General features: G+C 50.5%; 1 protein-coding gene across 2 annotated transcripts; it reads right to left on the reverse strand.

The window, feature by feature from the left end:
* Window positions 1–3200: 3200 nt before the first annotated feature.
* Window positions 3201–18841, reverse strand: TM9SF4 (transmembrane 9 superfamily member 4). 2 transcript variants are annotated; one of them, XM_064391864.1, is made up of 18 exons: window positions 18712–18841; window positions 13640–13753; window positions 12102–12201; window positions 11588–11756; window positions 11380–11509; window positions 10874–10997; window positions 9944–10062; window positions 9721–9832; window positions 9232–9302; window positions 8675–8807; window positions 8095–8176; window positions 7929–8004; window positions 7520–7603; window positions 7162–7337; window positions 6770–6833; window positions 6126–6245; window positions 5547–5636; window positions 3201–5221 (listed from the first exon to the last, which is right to left on the reverse strand). In XM_064391864.1, the coding sequence occupies exons 1-18, from the start codon at window positions 18799–18801 to the stop codon at window positions 5072–5074; spliced, it is 2004 nt and encodes a 667-aa protein (XP_064247934.1). In that variant the 5' UTR covers window positions 18802–18841; the 3' UTR covers window positions 3201–5071. The 2 variants fall into 2 exon arrangements, with proteins under 2 accessions (XP_064247934.1, XP_064247933.1); XM_064391863.1 differs by lacking the exon at window positions 18712–18841 and adding an exon at window positions 17407–17466.
* Between the last annotated feature and the right edge of the window lie 36 nt (window positions 18842–18877).

Consider the following 18877-nt stretch of genomic DNA (forward strand, 5'->3'; position numbering starts at 1 on the left):
GCCATTCTGAGCCTGTCTTGGAAAGCAGCTGGAAGGTGCCAGGGAGATGCCATTACCACTGATCCAGCTGCCTTACAGGACCACTATTCCCCACACATTCCCCACCACCTCTCAGGTGCTCTTGTCCCTGCTGCACAGCCCATGCACACTCACGTTAGGCTCACCTCTGGCTATTCCCAGTGATGGACTTGCTCCCTTCTAGTGAACAACTGGCATCCCCTAGGGATCCTGCACATTTCAGTTATTCTTGTGGCTGCAGGTGAGGAGCTTTCTCCTGGGGTACACTCTGCAATCTCTACCTGGAGCCAGCTCTACATCTTCCCACAGGCCACACACCACTAATCACTTCACACTGGCATGCAAACAGGTCGAGCAAAAACAGAACTGGTGCTCAGGGATGAGACCAGAAAACAGATCACATTCTGCTTCTCACAAGCCCACACCAGGAGATGAGCTTGGCTTTCCTGTTCAAAGTCCATTTTATTGCCATGTGCACAGGTAGGCTGCAGGAGGAGGCTGAAGCCCCTTCCTCACTCTGTGCTTGTGGTTGCAGCCAGGTCTGTGTGGTCCTTTCCACCAGTGCCTAAATACCAGCATGGAAATAGAGCATACATGACACAGAGGGAGCTTCTCTGTATCAGATCACACTCACAAGGGAAGTTAAAAACATTGCAAAAGATAACCAGGGGATTTGGAATTTTTTTTTTATTACTATAAATAGGTCAGCTCTTCAGCTGGGGGAAGAATCTCCAACATTGAAGTGTCTTGTTAGAAACCAACCACCCCTCACTTTTGAGTCTTTGTTTTGAACTACTGTGCAAGGGGATAACCAGCTCTAGCATGGAATGCAGGGGACTGGGACAGCTCCAGGGCTGCAGGACAGGGACAGCCTCCAGCTCCTGGGACAGGCCAGGCTGGCTGTGTCCAGCTGAACAGGCCATGGACCTGCCTGCAGCCCTTCTCCCTCTCTAGTCAGTGTCTTGCAAGAAGGTAACACATGAGCTCTGCCCTCAGAAGCCACTGCAGGGTGCCATGCCAGGATGCAGAAGCCTGCATGCTGCAGCACATCCCAGAACTTCTGCTAGAAGCCTCTCTGGAGTTTCAGATCTCCTCACCCTACTGAGTGCCTCAGCTTTGATGCTTTGTGGAGCTTTCCCGCTTTAGTGAGTCCTGATATTTAGGAGCAATTTTTAGAAAGACTGTTTTGTAACACTTGAACCAGTGTTTTCCTTGAATGAGGATATTGAAGAACACAGAGCTGTTGGCTGATGTACTCTTGAGACCCAGGGTAGCTGCAAGGACAAATAAGAACCTGTGGAACCCCTGGGAGCAGCCAAGCTCCAAAACTGCTGCTGGAAGAAAAGCTGCCAAGTGATGCCAGGAACCTCTCCCAGCACAAGCTCTGCCATCCCCCACAGGAGCCCATACACATCTCACTGGAAGGTGAAGGGTTTGGGATCAGCCATGGGAGGGGATGGGAAAGCCACAGTGTCCCTCCCTTCACACTGTCCCTTCTTGTGCTGGTTCTGGACAGGCCCCGTGCCTGACCTCCCTCCCTGCAGCTACAGCTGCCAAAGCCAGAAACTTCCCATTGTTACAGCTCAACTGGTTTTCTAAAAACAAACTTTCTAGCACTTTTACACAGAGTGAATAACCTCTTTCAAAGGAGTGTTTTAGGGGCTGTAAACAAGGTTTTTAAACTGTAATTAAGTGCCATTAGGAAATGTATGGTTCATCACTAAAATTAGCTCTTGCAAAATGAAGTTCAAATTGAAAGCATCTTTTATAATGAAGTTGTTTATTAAAAGTACTTGGATCTACCCCAGGTGTCTTCATGGAGGGGAGTTTGGGTTTTGGTTGGATTAAGACAGGATAGAATAACAAGGCAGGTCAAAGACACAGTTCCCTACATGAAGCCAAAGAGGTTCTTAAATTTCTGCCAAGCAAAGAATTAGACCCACAAGAAAAAGACCCAGCACCCAGTGGGGAGGCAGCCACAGCAGACACCATTATCCCCTGTCAAGGAGAATAATGTTTGTTAGACACAAAGTTCTGGTCACTTGGTTTCACTAAAATTTCCAGCCCATGTGGCAGCATTTCAGACAAGCTCAGCCCATTCCCCCTCCCAATAACCCCAGCATGCACTGCTCCCCACAGGAGAACCAGGAGCAAACCTCAGCTTAAGCTACAACTGGCTGCAGGCACCAGCAGCATTTGAAGATGAAACAGGGCAAAGCACACAGGACCCTCCTGGGATTCTCCTTCAGAACATGGATTAAAAGCTGACAGCCATGATCAGTGTTAGGTGCTTGTCTAAGAATGATCTAGTTTTCAGGTCTAGTTTTCATTTCTAATTCAGCCACCATTAAACGTGCCCTTTCCTCAGCAGCTTTCCCCTGGTGCTGGGGACTGTGACAGAACATGGATACACTCATCTGCCAAAAATAAGTTCAGCAGGGATTGTCCTGGTGCTGGAGCTGAAGCTTCTTTTGCCTTTTTAAAGGGAGAAGGGATTATTCTGATGATTTCTGAGTTTTGATTCACGTATTTGCCAGCTCTGGTCTCACCCACAGACACTCAGCAGCCCCCGACACTGGACTCTAACCTGGGGGAATCACATCCATTGCTCTGCTGGGCAAATCATCTCAGGAAAAGGGAATTCACTTTGCCTCCCTCAGCCAGCTCTCCAGCAGAGGCTCGCTGATCTCCTGCCACATCCCCCCCAGCAGAAACACACAAGCTCTGGGAAGGCAATGGAGCTGGAAGCCAACGCTGAGGGCTCAGCTTCTGCAGCAGCAGCACTCCTCAGACTCCCTTCCGAGCTGTCCTCTCCCCTGTGCTGCTCTAAAGCACTGCCCAGCACTGCCACCCAACAGTTCTGCCACTCTGCCCATCAGTGCCACACGGCAAATGATGTGTCTCACACCAGACATGAGCTGCTCAAGTGATCTTACCCAGCAGCAGCAGATCCAAATGCCTCAACTGGTGGCATAATTACAATATTTGGCAGCATTCAGGGCATGCCACACTGGAAGAAACTTAAGTTTACTAGGAGAAAAATATTACAAAGAAAGCCAGAGTATTCCAAGCTCTGCTTCTGGCTGAAGCCACACATCACAGACCACAAGGGTGCTCAACAGGCCAAGTGTTACAAAAAGAAATTCTCCAGAAGTGGCTTAGGAGAACCCAAGAGAGCAGGATGACAGGACAATGGCAGATTTATTTACAATAGGACACAAAGAATACATACATTAATTAAAAATTACAAAGAATACAGAGAAAACACTTCAGGGAAGGGAGAGAAATCAACGCTGGCTGAGCCTCTCCACTGCGGCAGGGGCAGAAGAAAAACAGAAAAAAAATCAACGAAAATCTCAGAGAGGGACCTCAAATCAGAACTGACACAGGATTCCACAGCACAGTTGGCTCACACATCCCCTCCTCCTTTTGTCCATCCATGATTCCTGGCTGATTAGACTTTGGCATGACAGGCAGGGCCAATGGGAAGGGACACAGGCCCTTGCATGGACCTGGTGGAAACTTATGGTGATTGGTTTAAAAAGGCCCCAAAGCCCTCCCTGAGATCAAGGAGGGCTTTGGACAGTTTTGGGTTGGAATGATGTGACCTGTGGCAGCTGGTCATTGGAAGTTCTTACTCCAAGAAGAAAAATTTTCATAGATGTCACTAAAAAAACCTCTCCTCTGTAGTCCTGGCTGAATCCAGTGAGTCTGGGATGGAGGGAGCCCTCACTGCAACGTGGAACCTTTTTACTGATAAACATCACTGAAGTGACCAAAATAAAAAAAACACCACAACCCAACTTTAACTCTTTTAAAAAGAGCTTCCCACAGGCTGATTCAGGCATCAAGCCATGGGAAAAGAAGAACCCATATCAGCTACCCAGGAGAGCTTGGACTGGTTTTTGTGGAGAAGAACAAAATACAGCTATGGGGTGTACACTTTTCCTGTTCCCTGGAGGTAGAGAATTTCAGAGGAGGAGCAGAGAGCAGTAAGGGCAGTCAGAGCATAGGGCCAGCAAGAGAGCCCTGCTCCCAGCCATGGGACAGCTCCTGGGGCCACCTGCCTGTGCCAGCCCTTCAGCATGGCCTGCACCGCCCTTGGGCAGCTCGGGCCCAGCACTGCCTCAGATCACTTGGCACGAACACCACGGCACCACAGCCACCTCCTGCAGGCTCCTCAGGATCCCAGTGGCATTCCCAGGAAGGAGCCTGCCCTCATTCCTCACTCATCCAGAGCAGAGCTATTGACAGAACAAACTCTGGTAGTTACCTCAGGCATCCTTCCAGTCCTGTATTCCAGCACAACCACGTCACTTCCACCAGCACCTTTTGTCCTGCCTTCTGCAGGAGAGGCAGTCCCACCCTCCCACAGCAGCCTGTGCTGTCCGAGGCTGGAGGGAGGGAGAAGCGATACCGAAGGCTGCTCAAGCTCTCTCAGGGTGAAATTGCACTTCCCAGGCTCTGAATGGCACCTCCAGCAAATTGTAAACAAGCCGAAGCTGGGACTTCGGTGATCGGAGCGCGCCGGGCTCCCGCTGGGTGAGCCTTTGGGCTCCGGGTATTCTGCCACAGTCAGGCTCCCTCTTCCGTGCAGACACGAAGGCAGGAGAAAAACCCAGTCTGATACTTGTCTGAAGAGTCTCCCTGAATCCTAGAGCACCCCAGGGGCTGGAAGAAAACGTTTTCACAAGTGTTTCCACTGCTGTCTCGAATCCGCTCATCATCAACATAAAAAAAAGGATGGATTAGCAAAAAGGGCGTTTACTTATACAGAGGGATATTTCTCTGCTAAAAAACTCCCTCAAATATGGAACAGGATAATAAAGTTAAAATGTAAGGTATCTACAGACCCCTTTTCCCCACAGAAGTAGCCCAGAATCCATGTACACTGTGCCAAAGTTACATTCCAAATCGAGGAGTTAATTATTTCTCTTGTGACTCTCCCACTGGATTTTTTGTTTCCTTAAAAAGAGCTGGGAGAAGATGTCCCTGTCCCTCCCGGGAGGACACGTGTTCAGAGGTGTCTGATTCCTGCTGGGGGATCCCAGCTTCAGTCGATTTTCACGGCAGCATAGATCTTCCTCACAAACATGTAGGCTGCGTAGAAGCCAATGGTGCCCGTCAGGAGCCAGAAGGACAGGACCATGAGGGCAGTGTAGCCAAAGTACAGTAAGGAGGGAATGAACTCAACAATATCCAGCTGAAACAGAAGAGGATGAAAAAAGTCAGTGAAATAACGCACACAGGTGACAAATGAACTAGTGCCCTCTGCAAGGAGAGCTCTGGCAAAGGGAGGAAAACTTCCACTTTTGTCCAGCTGAAGGGAGATCCCCTTTGAGGTGGGGTCAGGGAATGCTGCTCTGCACAAGTCCTGGGGCACCTACACCCTCCTTTCCTGTCTGGAAGGGCTGTGAGCACTGCCTTGGGCTGGCATGGGCAGACTGGGACTCAGCAGGCCCACCATTTCCCTTCCCAAATCCCACAGTCACCCCCAAAAACATGGCACTTCCAGCCAGGAGGAATACCTTGTTCACAAAGTAGAAGACAGCATAGATCAGCACGTAGAAGGCAGATCCTCCAGACACCAGGAAGGTCCTCCACCACCAGCGGTAATCCTGACAGGATAAAGAGCCTCATGATCCCCCTGACTTTCTTCTCCCCAAGCTCTGCCTCAGGGAAGCTGTGACCTTTCCAGGAGAGGGGGAACACCACCCATCTTCCTTCAAAGGAAATCCATAATTTGGGACTGGGGAATTTCTGTCACAAACGTGTTTCCAAACCAAGGGATGTGATGCTGACAGTCAGGCTCAAAGCACCTGCTGCCCAAGGACAGGGCTCACCTTTGGTTCTGCATTTTGTGTTGTATGTGGATGGAATGGAACAGTTTGGGAACAGCTCAAAACATCCTGTGCCCACTAAAATTCCTGGTATGAAACCACAGCTTAACAGATAACCAAGGAGCTTTAATTCCCTGACACTGGGGACATTCACACCTGTGAAGCTGGGCCACACCAATCTTTGCTGAGCAGCAGCAATAATGTGATCTGTGCTTTTCCAGGAGCAAGTACCCTCTGCTACCCAAATTACAAACATGGAAATCTCACCTCAGCACAGAGCTGGAAATACACCATGACAATGCTGATCTGGGAGCAGGATACCACCAGAATTATAAATACCAGGAAGAGGAAGCCAAAAAGGTAATAGAACTGGTTCTCCCAGATTGCCTGAAATAAACACACAGCAGGAATTTATTTCCATGTTACTGGGATCAGTCACTGAACATGGGACTAACTTCTGCCAGCCAGCCAGGGGAAAATGAGGAGCCCCCTCAGCCTCACCTAGATGAAACCACAGATCTAATGCATTTCACAATGCCACTTCAGAGGATTCAGGTTGCAAAAAGGACAAGGACACCTCTGACATAGCTTGTTCATTCCCTTCCATCTCCCAAGCAATGGAACAGCAAATTCTTCCCCATCCAGGGGAAAAATGGTAGCAGCAGAACAGTGACTGTCTCAAGACCAGGACCCCTCCCTGATGTAATGTTACAGTAAATTTTGTTTTTACCACAAAACCACCAGGAGAGTCCCATAACTCTCCCTGGAAACTACTGAATGGCCTGGAAGAAAGCAGCTACCCCTTCAAAGAACACAGGAACAGGAGACTGCACCAGTGGAAGCATCCTCCCTTTCAAAAGCTTTGGCATGAAAAGAATCCCATTGAGGAGGAAAGTGGGTTAAACACTTACACTGAAAATGAAGAACAGCTCAATGAACATGGCTCCAAAAGGCAGAATACCAGCCATGAGGATCCTACAGAGGAGAAACAAAAACCATAAGCACCACAATATAACTGTCTGGACATTAAAAAGTCCTTGTAACCACACAGAACACTCCAAGCAAAGGCTCTACATTTCCAGATTACTAAATTTCACAGGCAATGGCACAGCTGCTCCCACTGCTGAGCACGTACCACAGCTACAAGTACCCTTCATACCACATCCAAATTATCAATGTGGCCTCAAGGAACCTGATCTGCCATCTGTCCATGTCCAGAGAGCAGCAGGTGACACTCAGCAACCCAAGGGGACCAAGGAGAGGGGGCTTAACTCACCGTATTTCCCAGACACTCATGACTCACCCCACAAATTTGTTCATATACCACCTCTGCTCCGGGATCTGCCTGGGAATCTGATTTGTCCGTACAGGATTGTCATAGGGCTGCTTGCGAAATCCAAAGTAGTAACCCAGGTAGACCAAGGGCAAGGAGATCCCAAACCACATGCAGAGCAAGGCCACCATGGTAGGGAAAGGCACCTGGAATCACACCAAGAGCCACAGAAGTGAGGCTGACATCTCTCCTGCCCTGGGGACTGATGTCATTGGCCAAGCCAACCCTCCAGTCACCCACCTGGAAAGGTCTGGGAAGCCAAGTGGGTCCCTATCAGCCCAGTGACCCTCTCCCACCCAGCAGGCCCCAGGCTGAGGGTGGCACCTACCGCACCAGAGGAGTGTTTCCCCCAGATGAAGCAGTTGAGGACAAAGCAGATGCCAAAGACAACGCCCGGGTACAGTGTCGCTGTCTGCAAGAGGAACCACAGCATAAGAGAAAGCACCTGATTCATCAGCCAGATGTTCCTGTGGAATGAGTCCCTCCCTGAGGCAAGGCACACGTGGAGAAGTGTCCCTTTTGTTACAGGACAAGGACACAGAGCTGGGCTGTGGGGAGGATCTTGGACAATCCTCTTTGCTCTGGTGGTGTCTTTTCTGTACAGCTACAAGGACTCAACCCACAGCAAAAGTGCAGCACAGCCAGACTGTGTCCAGCTACCACAAACGTGTGGAGCTTAGCCACAGATTCTGCCATCAGCAAACCTGGATAAACAGCACAGAACATCCCAGACTCACACAAAAGGCTCCCTTCTTCCATCGATGGCCTTTGAGAGTTCGGTACAAGCGGCCAGCAAAGAATCCACCAAAAACCCTGGACAGAAACAAGCCAGGTCAATGAAAATGAGCTGCTGTTGCTGGGGGGAGGCAGGACAGCACAGGGGGAAGCTGTGGAGGCACCTACCCCATGAACATGAAGAGGAAGCAGGCAGTTGTCATCAGTGCACCCCGGCTCGAAGGCGACAGCATCCCCAGCATAGCAACAACTGCAGAGGGAAACAGGACAAGGAACAGCAGCTCTGAGGGACGTGTGCTGCAGCAGCTCAAGGACAGGGGTCTGTCCCATCTGCAGCCCACAGCTGCCTGCAATCCCTGCACAGGCCTGATTTCCCTACAGCATCACATATCCACAGCCTCCAGCACCGGCCAGAGAGGAAGGCACAGCTTTGAACTCAGCTACAGACCAAGCTTCAGCCTCAGCTTCCCCAGGGATGGGAGCAGGTGCAGCTCAGCAGGCAAGGCACACCTGTGCAAAAGTCTCCCAGCCCTCTATCAGCCAGCTCACAGCTTGGCAAAGGAAATAAAATCACACAAAGCTGCCTTCAGCTGGGCAATGTCATCCAGCAGCTCTGCAGTGCTGAGCCCAGGCTGATGGCAACAGGAAGCAGCTTCATGGGCCTCACTCCAGCTGAGCACAGGGTGAAGTCAAACATCCTCGAGCATCATTCATGGTACAGCCACCCCATGCAACATGTGCCACTTACAGATGACAATCAGGATCATACAGAAGAGCTGAATTCCAGAACCCAGGAGGGAGCTGAGGATCATAGGGTACTGTGGAGGCCTGAAGACATCTCCATGCACAAGTTTCCAACCAGATTCCTCCATAGTATCTTCCTATAGCAACAACAGAAAAAGGAGGTTATTTAGATGTGATACACACTAGTGGAAATTAAGGTCCTACCACAGGCAGCCTAAGAGGTTAACTTTCCTGGATCCAGTTTTCCAGTTTTTTACCACTCTAGCCAAGTAGCTTCTTTCCTCTTGGGCTAAAAACAGCTGAGACCTGAATTGTCAGTGCCAGGGCACACATTTACAGAGCTGTCTGCAGTCACCCCTTAGGTCTGAAGACATCCTAACTGGTATGTGATTGTTCAGGCAGAAAAAGTGTGTGGCAGCACAACACAAGTGCCTGTCCCATGGCCAGGGCTCAAAGGAAAACAGGGGCAAGGGAAGAGACAATAGGGCCAAGTCTGCACACTGGATCCCCCCTGCCTTTGCTTCCCTCCCTCTAATCCCAGCCCAAGGAACAAACACATACAATGTCATCCTCTTTGTTGTAGTTGGCAATGTCCTTGCGCAGAGTCCGGATGATGATCATGCTGAGAATCCCTGAAAACAAGCACAGAGTTCAGCTCAGAGGCTCCCACATGGCTGTGCTGCTCTCATGCTGTGCACCTACATGGCTCCCACCAACACTCTGTTCTGGCTGGGAGAGGAGGTCTTGAGTCATCAGCAAAGACAGAAACAAAACCCCAAGGAGCAGGGAAGGCAGTATTCCAGCAGAAATGGGGCATTGGGGCTTTCTTGTGGTTTTTTTTAACTCCCTCAATGACCCCAGTAAGAGAAAGGCTGGTAACTCCCTGACCCCACAGGACACTGTTTGAACTGGGAGGCTTTAAATTGGTTTCCTGCTCCTTCTGACCAGGTTCTGATACCCACATCCTCCTCAAGCCACCTGCAGCTAAGGCTTAAAGAAAATTCCCTGCAGATGATGGTAAAGCCTTCCTCTCCCCACACATCCACTCACCTGAAAGGAAAAAGACAACCACAACCGAGTTAATGATAGAAAACCAGTGGATCTGCACGTCACTCATGGTCAGGTACGTGTCCCAGCGGGAAGCCCACTTAATGTCACTTTCCTGAAAGAACAGGAGAGTTCTTCTCACACCAGCACATCCCCAATGCCTGCCACAACTCCAGAACAGACACTTGGAGCATCCCTGCCAGCCAGCTCCTCAGTACTGCCTCACCTCCCAGTGCACAGAGTAGGTGAAGAGCAACTGGTTCTCTTTAGTAGGATCTATTTCCTGAGGGGCAGAGCCTGTGGCTTCGGGCAGGGTGCACATGCTCTTCTCATCAGCCTTCAAGTCTGTAGGGGAAAGCAGAGCACACAGTGAGCCCTTCCCTCACCTCTCCCACTGAGCAGCACTGAGGGCATTGGGTTGCAGTAATTCCAGGTGGGGAAGCAGTTGCTCCTTGCTCACCTGCTCTGCAGTTTGCAAAACTACTCTCCTGACCAGCAGTGGAGCACCATTAACAAGCTTTCAGGAAAGCTATGCACAGGGCTCTCCTTAACTGGAAGGATAAAAGCCAGAGGTTCTGAAGCCAAGGATCTAGACCATGACCAAATTCTCTATTCCACATGATATGGTGAGAAACAAGACCTCTATAGCAGTGCCTGCCCTGCCAGAGGGGAGCTGCATGGGGTGATCCACACCATGACCAACTGCCCTTCTAGACACCCTTTTCCACTGGGCTCACTGAGGTAGGAGTGTTTTCCCCTAACCATTATTTTTAAATTTCAATTCCCCAGAACAGTTCCAAACATCCTGTGTGTCCCTGAACCAGCACAGAGTGTCCCAGTTGGGAGATCTGTGCCACAGCAAGAGCTAGAATGCCAGACATGCCTCATACCAGATGACACAGTGCAAAAAAATCCAACCCCAAAACCTCAAACTCGGATCTTTTTACAGGAATTGATTTTCCATGGATTGCAGTTCATGGATTTGTCTCTATTGTTGGTACTTCCTTAATAACAAAGTGGTTTATTATTCTTGTAATTTAGACTCATTTCTGTGCCCTGTGAAGCAATAACTGGCACCCTGATACATCACTGGCATCTGCCTTTTGTCCATACAAGAGATTCTTCCCCCTTGCTGCCCTCCTCAAGGGTCTCTTACCTTCCAGTTTAATGCTTTGGGGAATCACCTCGAAGCGCACCACCCTGTAGGTGTGCTCCTGGCTCTCCTCCACATCCTCTCTGTGGTAGTAAAGGATGAAGGAGAGGTGGTTGTGCAGGTAGAACTGAAACAGTGACATAAAATAAAACATTAGCACCCTGTGGGAGGAAGAGGCAAAGCTGAGAAGCAACAACTGCAGAAAACAGCTTCAGTGAGGGAAAACTAAAGACTCCAGCACCAGAGATCAGCCAGTCTTGGTGGCACAGTGCCTTTGCTCTGCTGAGGGGAAGCCACTGCATGAGCCTGTCCAAAGTTACACAGTGAATAAAAGCAACGACTCCTGCTTTTATTCCCACCCTCTTCTGCCCACAAGAGACCCCTCTCTCATATTCCCACTATTAATAAAACCTTTTGGTTGCATTCCCAATTGTGATACTCTCTGGCAGTCCTCTAAGAGACACCCCAATCTCCTCCAGGCACCCTCCCACAGCACCTCAGTTCTCTACCTTGTTCCCGTCCATGAACCCAAGCCTATATCCGTGCTCGAACTGCACATCCTTCTCCTTCTTCTTCTCCTCTTCCTCACGATTGGAATAAAACTCCAGCCGTGTTGCCACAGGGAGATTATCAGCAATGCTGAAAACACAGATTTCAGATCAAATTTGTCCAGAGCATCAAATCCCCCTGCCACAAACCCATGCTCTAGTGACTCACAGGTGGACATAGTAATCCTCCCTGATGCGCTCGGCGATGAGCTTGCTCTGCTCCACTGTCAGAGTCACTGGCTTGTTGGGAAAGTTGCACAGAACTTCACATTTCTTCTCCACATTCATGGAAACCTGGAAAGGTGTATTTACAATTCGGTCCCCTCGAAGAACCTCACCTGGAAAACAGGAAAACATGGGCAGGGTTGGAGACTGCCAGGCTTCCTGCTGCTGATCCTGCTGCCAGGCACTGCAGCTGCAGGGACCACAGCAAGCCCAGGTGCAAGGATAAGATTTCCAGTCAGTAAAGCTGCTTTGTTGAAGTATCAAGCCCTACTTATGAAGCAGGTTACAGCTCTCCATCAGGACAGGCACTTCCTCTGTCCCACACATGGACACTGCCGTTTGCAGACAGCCAGCACACAGTGAATCAGAGGAAGCAGGTTCTCTCAGCCCAGCATAAGGGACACTTGCAATTCTTTTACCCCTGTAAACACCCCCCACACTGTCTGACAGGTACACACCGAGGTTCTCAGCCTTGTATGTGATCTTGCTGGGCTGGCAGAAGGGCAGTGAGTAGTACTCGTAGGGCAGCTGGGTCCGGGAGCTCGTCAGCTTCACAGCCTGCAGGAAGAATGGAAGGATTATCCCCAGGAAAAAACTCCAGATAATTTCCTGTCCTCTCAGCATCATTTAGAAGCTGATGCTTACTTCAAGACACCTTCCATAAAGCTCACTTCCAGAAGATACTACTACTATTAAAAATAGTAACAGAGACAGATGTTCCTTAGAGACTTCCAGTAGCAATTCATTCACAGAAAAACACTCAAAGAACAAAACATGGTGGTTTCACAAATTTATGTCTCAGTGGAGTCCTAAGAAACAACAAAGACCTCAAAAGAGATTCGAGAGTCACATTTCATATAAGATTTCCTCAAACAAAAATTCATGTCCCACTGGACCTAGAGGTCTGGCCTCCAGTGCTATGGAGAGTTCAGCAGTTTTAATCTCTGCAAGGAAAGGCAAAGAGCCATCAGTCTGGGAAGACAAGGTGACCAACCACAAACATTCCTGGAGAGTTTCCACAAATCACAGGGTACAAGGGAAGTGCAGAGACATACTACAACAGCCACGACCACAGTTCCACTGAAAAACAGAAGTGTTTTGTAACACAGCCAAGCTTGTTTATTGGAAGAGTGCTGGCAAACACACCGACTTGCCTAAGCACTTGAGGAAGCATTTAGCTCCTGAAATCCCTTTGAGAACAGCTATTCCAAAACCCTCTTCTTCTGGGAAGCTTACTGTAGCCACAGGCAAGTCTCATTTGCTTAAAAATAGCCTATGTCTGGCATTCTGTGGCCAAAGAGAAAACTGTGCTGCGCTTCACTTGAGAGCAGCCAACCTCAGCAGCCCCAAGGGTGCTGGATTTGCTGAGACAGAGGCCACAGCTTTAGAAAAATAAATGAAATGGGCTATAAATCACTGATGCCTGAAAGCACAGCCTGGCTTCCCCATGGATAGGTACAGCAGCTCTTGTCACTGAATACCAGCAATGCTGCACAGGAACAGCTCTCAGCAAGGCTGGGCTGAAGGATCTGCAAGGCTCAAGGACAAACACCTCCAACCAGGGAAGAGCTTCTCATGAATTCCCCTAAAGGCACAACATGAGCAAACTGGGTATGAGAAGGTCTGATTCAGACCTTATTCCACCCAAAGGCACCCTCTGCATAAGCACTTTTAGAGCCACTATAATGCTGGAGAAATTAAATTCATCTCAAAGCCACAGTGAGAAAGGGACCCTTTTCCCAGTCAGAGCAAAGTCTTGAGGACTTTGGTGCAACTGCTGAAGGAATTTGGTAGAAGAGATCATGGGCAAGAACAGGAATCGTGACGGGACCCGAACGTTGTGAAGCAGAGGACATATCTGAACACAAAATCTGAGCAACAGGATCCCCAAATTTAACTTTACAGCCCATCTTAGTTGTTATGGTATAAAAAAGAAAAAACCCAAAAGACAAAAACCCCCAAACCAAACAGACTAACAGCACTGAGTTCATCCTACCTTTATCTCTACGGGATCATTGCGGTGGAAGTTGATGGGAGCCACGCCGGGCACGTAGAACGAGTCTGTGCTGTGTAACAACAACAGCAGGCCCAGCACATAGCTCAGCCTTTCCTGCAAAAAGGACAAGGAACAGTAAAATACAACAGGAACACTGGAACAAGTGTTTCCAGAAACACTGGAACAGCATTAGAGATGGGCAACAACACTGGAAACGTTCATCCCAGACATTCGAAAGGCTGCGCAGTCAGGTGATTAAACAGAAATTAAACTCACAAAAGCTGTTCTTAGCTTTGTTTTGTGACCCTCAACAAGTCACTTTCCACTCAGCGTGTCTCTGCCTCTTCATCTGCAATCAGGAAAACTTTGGCTTTGCTCAACCACAAGAAAAATGCCATTTTTATCTGCACCATTGGGCACTGAGCAGGCCATCACTTTACTTTTCTGCTCACCCCCACTGAGCTCCCTGTGACAGAAAACTCCATGGATCAGTGGAGAAGAGGGCTGTAGCCCTGGCTCTGGACGTGTGTCAGCTCTGCACAGCAGCAGCTACCCTGGAGCTGATTACAGATGGATGCTCACAGGCCACTACCTGCAGGAGTAGCTACTGAGGAGTCAGGTGTGACACCAGAAACTGCACCCAAAGGGACAGTCACATCACCACCCCTCCTGCTCCATCACCACTCTGCCTTCCTCACCCCTCCAGGCCAGAGCACAGCTCAGTAACATGGCAAACACTTTTTCAGCTCTTTTTTAGGGAGCAGGGTGACAAGTCAGGCTGGAAGGTTCAATCAACCCTATGGGGACTCCAGGAGAACCCAGACCCTAACACAGCCACAGCAAATCCTTTATTGAACACACCTTGCTGCCTCCTCAGCCCCTCCCCTCACCTCAGGTAACCCAGCTGAGCATGGGCAGGAAGGCTGTGAAATGAAAACCGAGCTTTAAAGAGCATGAGCCAGCAGCAGCTTGCCTTGATCAGGACATCAGCTCTGGTAAAACCTCACAGCACTTCTAGATTCAGTCCCTTCTCCTGAACTCCCTGTGTGGATGGCACTTCTGGAAAACCACACAAAACCTTGGTTTTGGACAACTCTTGAGCTAATGCTGCAGACATAAAAACCAAATCCCCACTGTCCCTGTGTGTCCTCAGCACTGTCAGTCTGACAGCACCAGAGGGAACACTCCACAGGCCAGGTGTGACAAACAGCAGCTCTGTCATGGGGATCCTTCCTCAGGCTGGGGGGAAAAAAATGTTTAAAAAATCTGTGTTTATTGCCCCCACACCTCTTCTTCTTCATCATCTTCCTCCTGTCTCATTCCAAGGCAAGGAAAGTATGGGCTCAGACACCTGTGAGGCCAACCTGAGCATCCAGAATCAGTGGAAATGAACAAGATGGAAAAAAAAAAAGGCAGAAGTATCAGGGGGTTGAAAGTCTAAAATGTATTTAAGATGCAAATGCTAGGCACCTACAGAAAATATAAATACTGAATCATCAGATACATGTGGCCTTCCAGTACCTGAAGGGAGCCTACAAGAAAAATTGGGAGAGACTATTTACAGGATCATGGAGCACAGGACAAGGGGGAACAGCTCTAAACTGACAGAGTAGGGTTAGACTGTATATTGGGAAGAAATTCTTCCCTGTGAGGGTGGTGAGGCCCTGGCACAGACTGCCCAGAGAGGCAGTGGCTGCTCCATCCCTGGAATTGCTCAAAACCAGGTTGGATGGGGTTTGGAGCAACCTGGGATAGTGGAAGGTGTCCCTGCCCATGGCAGTGGGGTGGAACAAAGTGAGTTTTAAGGACCCTGCCAACCCAAACCATGCTGTGATTCTGTGATCTTTTTTGCTTACAAAGGGGATTTTCAGATCTACTCTAAGCACAGCCAAATACACTTGGAGCAGGCATAAAGCCCCAGCTTGGAAATATTCTTGTTAAAACTGCCTGACCTTCAACAATGATCTGCCTTGAGGCAACATGGGGCTTATTTTCTGTGCTGCACTAAATTTTGCCTTTCCAGTCTTTAAAGGGAGTGCTCAGTGGCTCTCCACAGAGCAGGAAAATGTCTCCTGCACAGGGAAAGCAGTGGAAGGAACCTGCACTCTTGTCCCACGCTGCACTCCAGCCCTGCAGTCCTTACCTCATTTGTCACTGAAGTGACAGACCTACACAATGCTACTCAAAAACCAAAACCACACCACTGCCACCTGTGCCCCAGCAAGCTGGGAGGTGAAAAGACCAGGACAGAACTTTGGCAGACACTCAGGAGACACACGAGCATGCAAGAGATGAAATTTTGGATGACAATTTTGGCACAAGTCAGGCTGTCTTTGCATACAGATGATGATGACTCAGGCAGCAACAGGAAAGACAGGAGGGTGACTCTGCAAAGCCTTGCCAGCAAAGAACAGTTGGTAGCAAGAAAGGGGGGAAGCTGCTCTGCAACAGGTGGGAAAAGCTTTGGAAGTGAAAGGTGAAGGAAATGCCCAGTGCAGGCTCCTGGGCTGGCAGAGCATAGGGAAGCTGAAGCCAGGGGCCCTACTCATCAGCACCTTTGTTCTTGAACTGACAAATGTGCCTCATCTTCTCCAAACAAGGCAGCAGCTCAGAAATGGCAACACGGACACCCCCCAGAAGATGTGTGTAACTCATGGGCCTGGCCAGCTGATTGTCTCACACGGGGCATGCCTGCAAGCTGAGTTCTCTCCTGTGCCAGGTCAGAACTTCCAGGAGGGAGCTCAGTTTTGGGTCAGTCACAGGGCCCTGGCAAGGCCCAGACTTGCAGCAAACAGGACACACAGCTTCACACCCTTTTCCATTTCCATTTCAAAAACATGCAAAAAAACCCCTCAAATGACAATCTTGCATCTGAGGTGCCAGGAAATCGTGTAATGGTGCAACAAGCAGCACAACAAATATGCACAACCCCAGACTGAGAAAAACCCAGCTGCAAGTGGGGAAAAATAGTTCAGCTTGCCTAAGCCTGATTATTTTCCTATATGCAGACAGGCAGAGACACCCTGTCTTAGGAGAATTTGATCTAAACAAAAGAAGTAACTGCAGGAGCACAATCACCCATTCCTGTCCCTCAGATCAGAAGCTCACACACAAACCCTCTCCAAGAAGGGCCCTCTGGACAATTATCACCAGTCTTGGGGTTTGCAGACCAGGTTTACCCCACTCAGAAACACTTAAAACAACGTTGCCACTTTCTGTGAATTCACAGAAGGCTCACAAACCACGCTGCCAAAGCTGAGGACTTGTTCTCTAAACCCCAGTCTGACCCAGCACGAAGAGGCCCTAAAACACCCAGTTATTACCACACTTGTCCCTCCAGCTCCCACTGCCAGAGTCTGGCCTTGATTTAAGGCACAGGGGAAACAGCAGCTGCTCCCTGGGGCACTCTGCAACAGCTCCAGAGGGTCCATGGCCTGGCCACGTGCACCCAGGACATCCCTGCCCAGGGTACTGCCAACAGCTTGAAGAAACCCTCAAGCAGCAGCAATTTCAAGCATCAGAATTGAGCCAGTGCTGCACCAGGGCTGGTTTAGGTCTTAAGAGCTTCACAGGCCACACAGGAACTGAAGAACAGAACACAGGATTTGTTCAAAGAGATGAAAAGGAAGTAGGAAGTGACAGAGATGGATATCACGAATCATCTCATCGCTTTTTGGCAGAGAGAGAGGCAAGAGGGACATCAAAGAGCCATAATCAAGAGCTGTTAACTTTCAAAGACAGCTTTGAAGAAAAACAGGGAAAATTACCTGTGCAGAGCCATTTGTCCAAATGGATTCACACAGCTCCCCCATTCCATTCCACTTACTGAAACTTTTTAGAAATGGTGACAGAAGGGGAAGAAAGCCACAACCTTTGGAAGGTTTGCTCCTCTGTGGGAGCAAAAAACCCCAGCAAGCTCTCTCACACATGTACCCTTCATTCTGCCCTCAGGCACACTAGCAGGACAGAACAGTACTAATGGCACCCTGACCCTCATCCCCTTTTCCAAGAGCTGCCTCCCTGGATGATCCTGAGAACTGTTTGGAAAAACTCATCTTTACTACATCCCTGCACTGGAGGAGCCACAGAGCCCTTCAGAAGGAGACAAGTGCTGCATTCACACTGACTTCAGAGCTCCTCTGACACCAGCAGAGCTGCTGGCAGCCTTCTCTGCCCTTCTCACAACAGGGAGCCACGAGGAAATTCCCAGCAGGACGATCCCAGCTCCCAGAGCCAGCTGAGCACTGCCTCCCCACCGCCTGGGAGGAAGCCAGCAGGGTATGAAGATGCTTAAAGCAAATGAAAGGAAAACCTTGGCACTCCCAATCTGCCCATGAGTCACCTCACAGCCCAGCCAGCAGCGACCTTTGTATCAGCACACATCCTTTATCCACACCGCTATTCCTGCGAGGCACTGCCACAAAAATACCCCCCTAGGAAAGCAAGGAGGAAATCCGTTTGGCTCCTACACGACTTCAAGGCAGATAACAAACGCCTCAGCAGCTCGTTTTCTGCTCTGTGAGGGAGCACTGATGCCCAGCAGGAACACCTTCGTTTCTCTGAGGGCTCAAGGCATCATTCCACAGCAACACCAGGGATGCTGGACGCGGGAAGCTGAAGCAGCTGCTCAAACCCGGACCCGACAACCGCCACCAAACATCTGAAAACCACACAGAGCAACAGGCTCCGCGCTTGGCACCGGCCCGGCCCAGGCGGACAGCTCGGCAGGGAAGGCACGGGACGGGCCGGTGCTCCCGGCAGCCCGAGCCGCGCCCGGCGCCGCCTGCCCGCGAACCGCACACGGGAGCCGACTCTGCAGCCGAGGCAGCGCGGGGCAGGCGGCACAGGAGCCCCGAGCGCTGCCCGCCGCAGGTGACAGCGCCGGGAGACGCGGGGCAGCTGCAAGGCCCCGGGCGGCACGGGCAGCTCCTCCGCCAAGGGGCCGGGCCGCACCGCTCCCGGCGCGGTGCAGATCCCACCGCAGCCCCCGAGCCGAGCCGAGCGGCGCCGGGCCGGGCCGGGGCAGAGCGGGCGGGCGGGACGCGGGGCCGGGCCGGGCCCGCCGCACTCACCATCGCCGCCGACGCCGCCATCTTGGATCCACGTGTCGGCGCTGACGTCACCGGAAGCGGCGCGCGGTTGGCTGCGGGGCCGATCGCCATGGCGACCGCGGCGGCCGGGCAGGACCGCGCCGGGGCCGCGCTGCCGGGGCCGGGCCCAGCTCAGCCCCAGATCGGC

Source organism: Passer domesticus, chromosome 16 (genome assembly GCF_036417665.1).
Source record: "Passer domesticus isolate bPasDom1 chromosome 16, bPasDom1.hap1, whole genome shotgun sequence".
NCBI lineage: Eukaryota > Metazoa > Chordata > Aves > Passeriformes > Passeridae > Passer > Passer domesticus.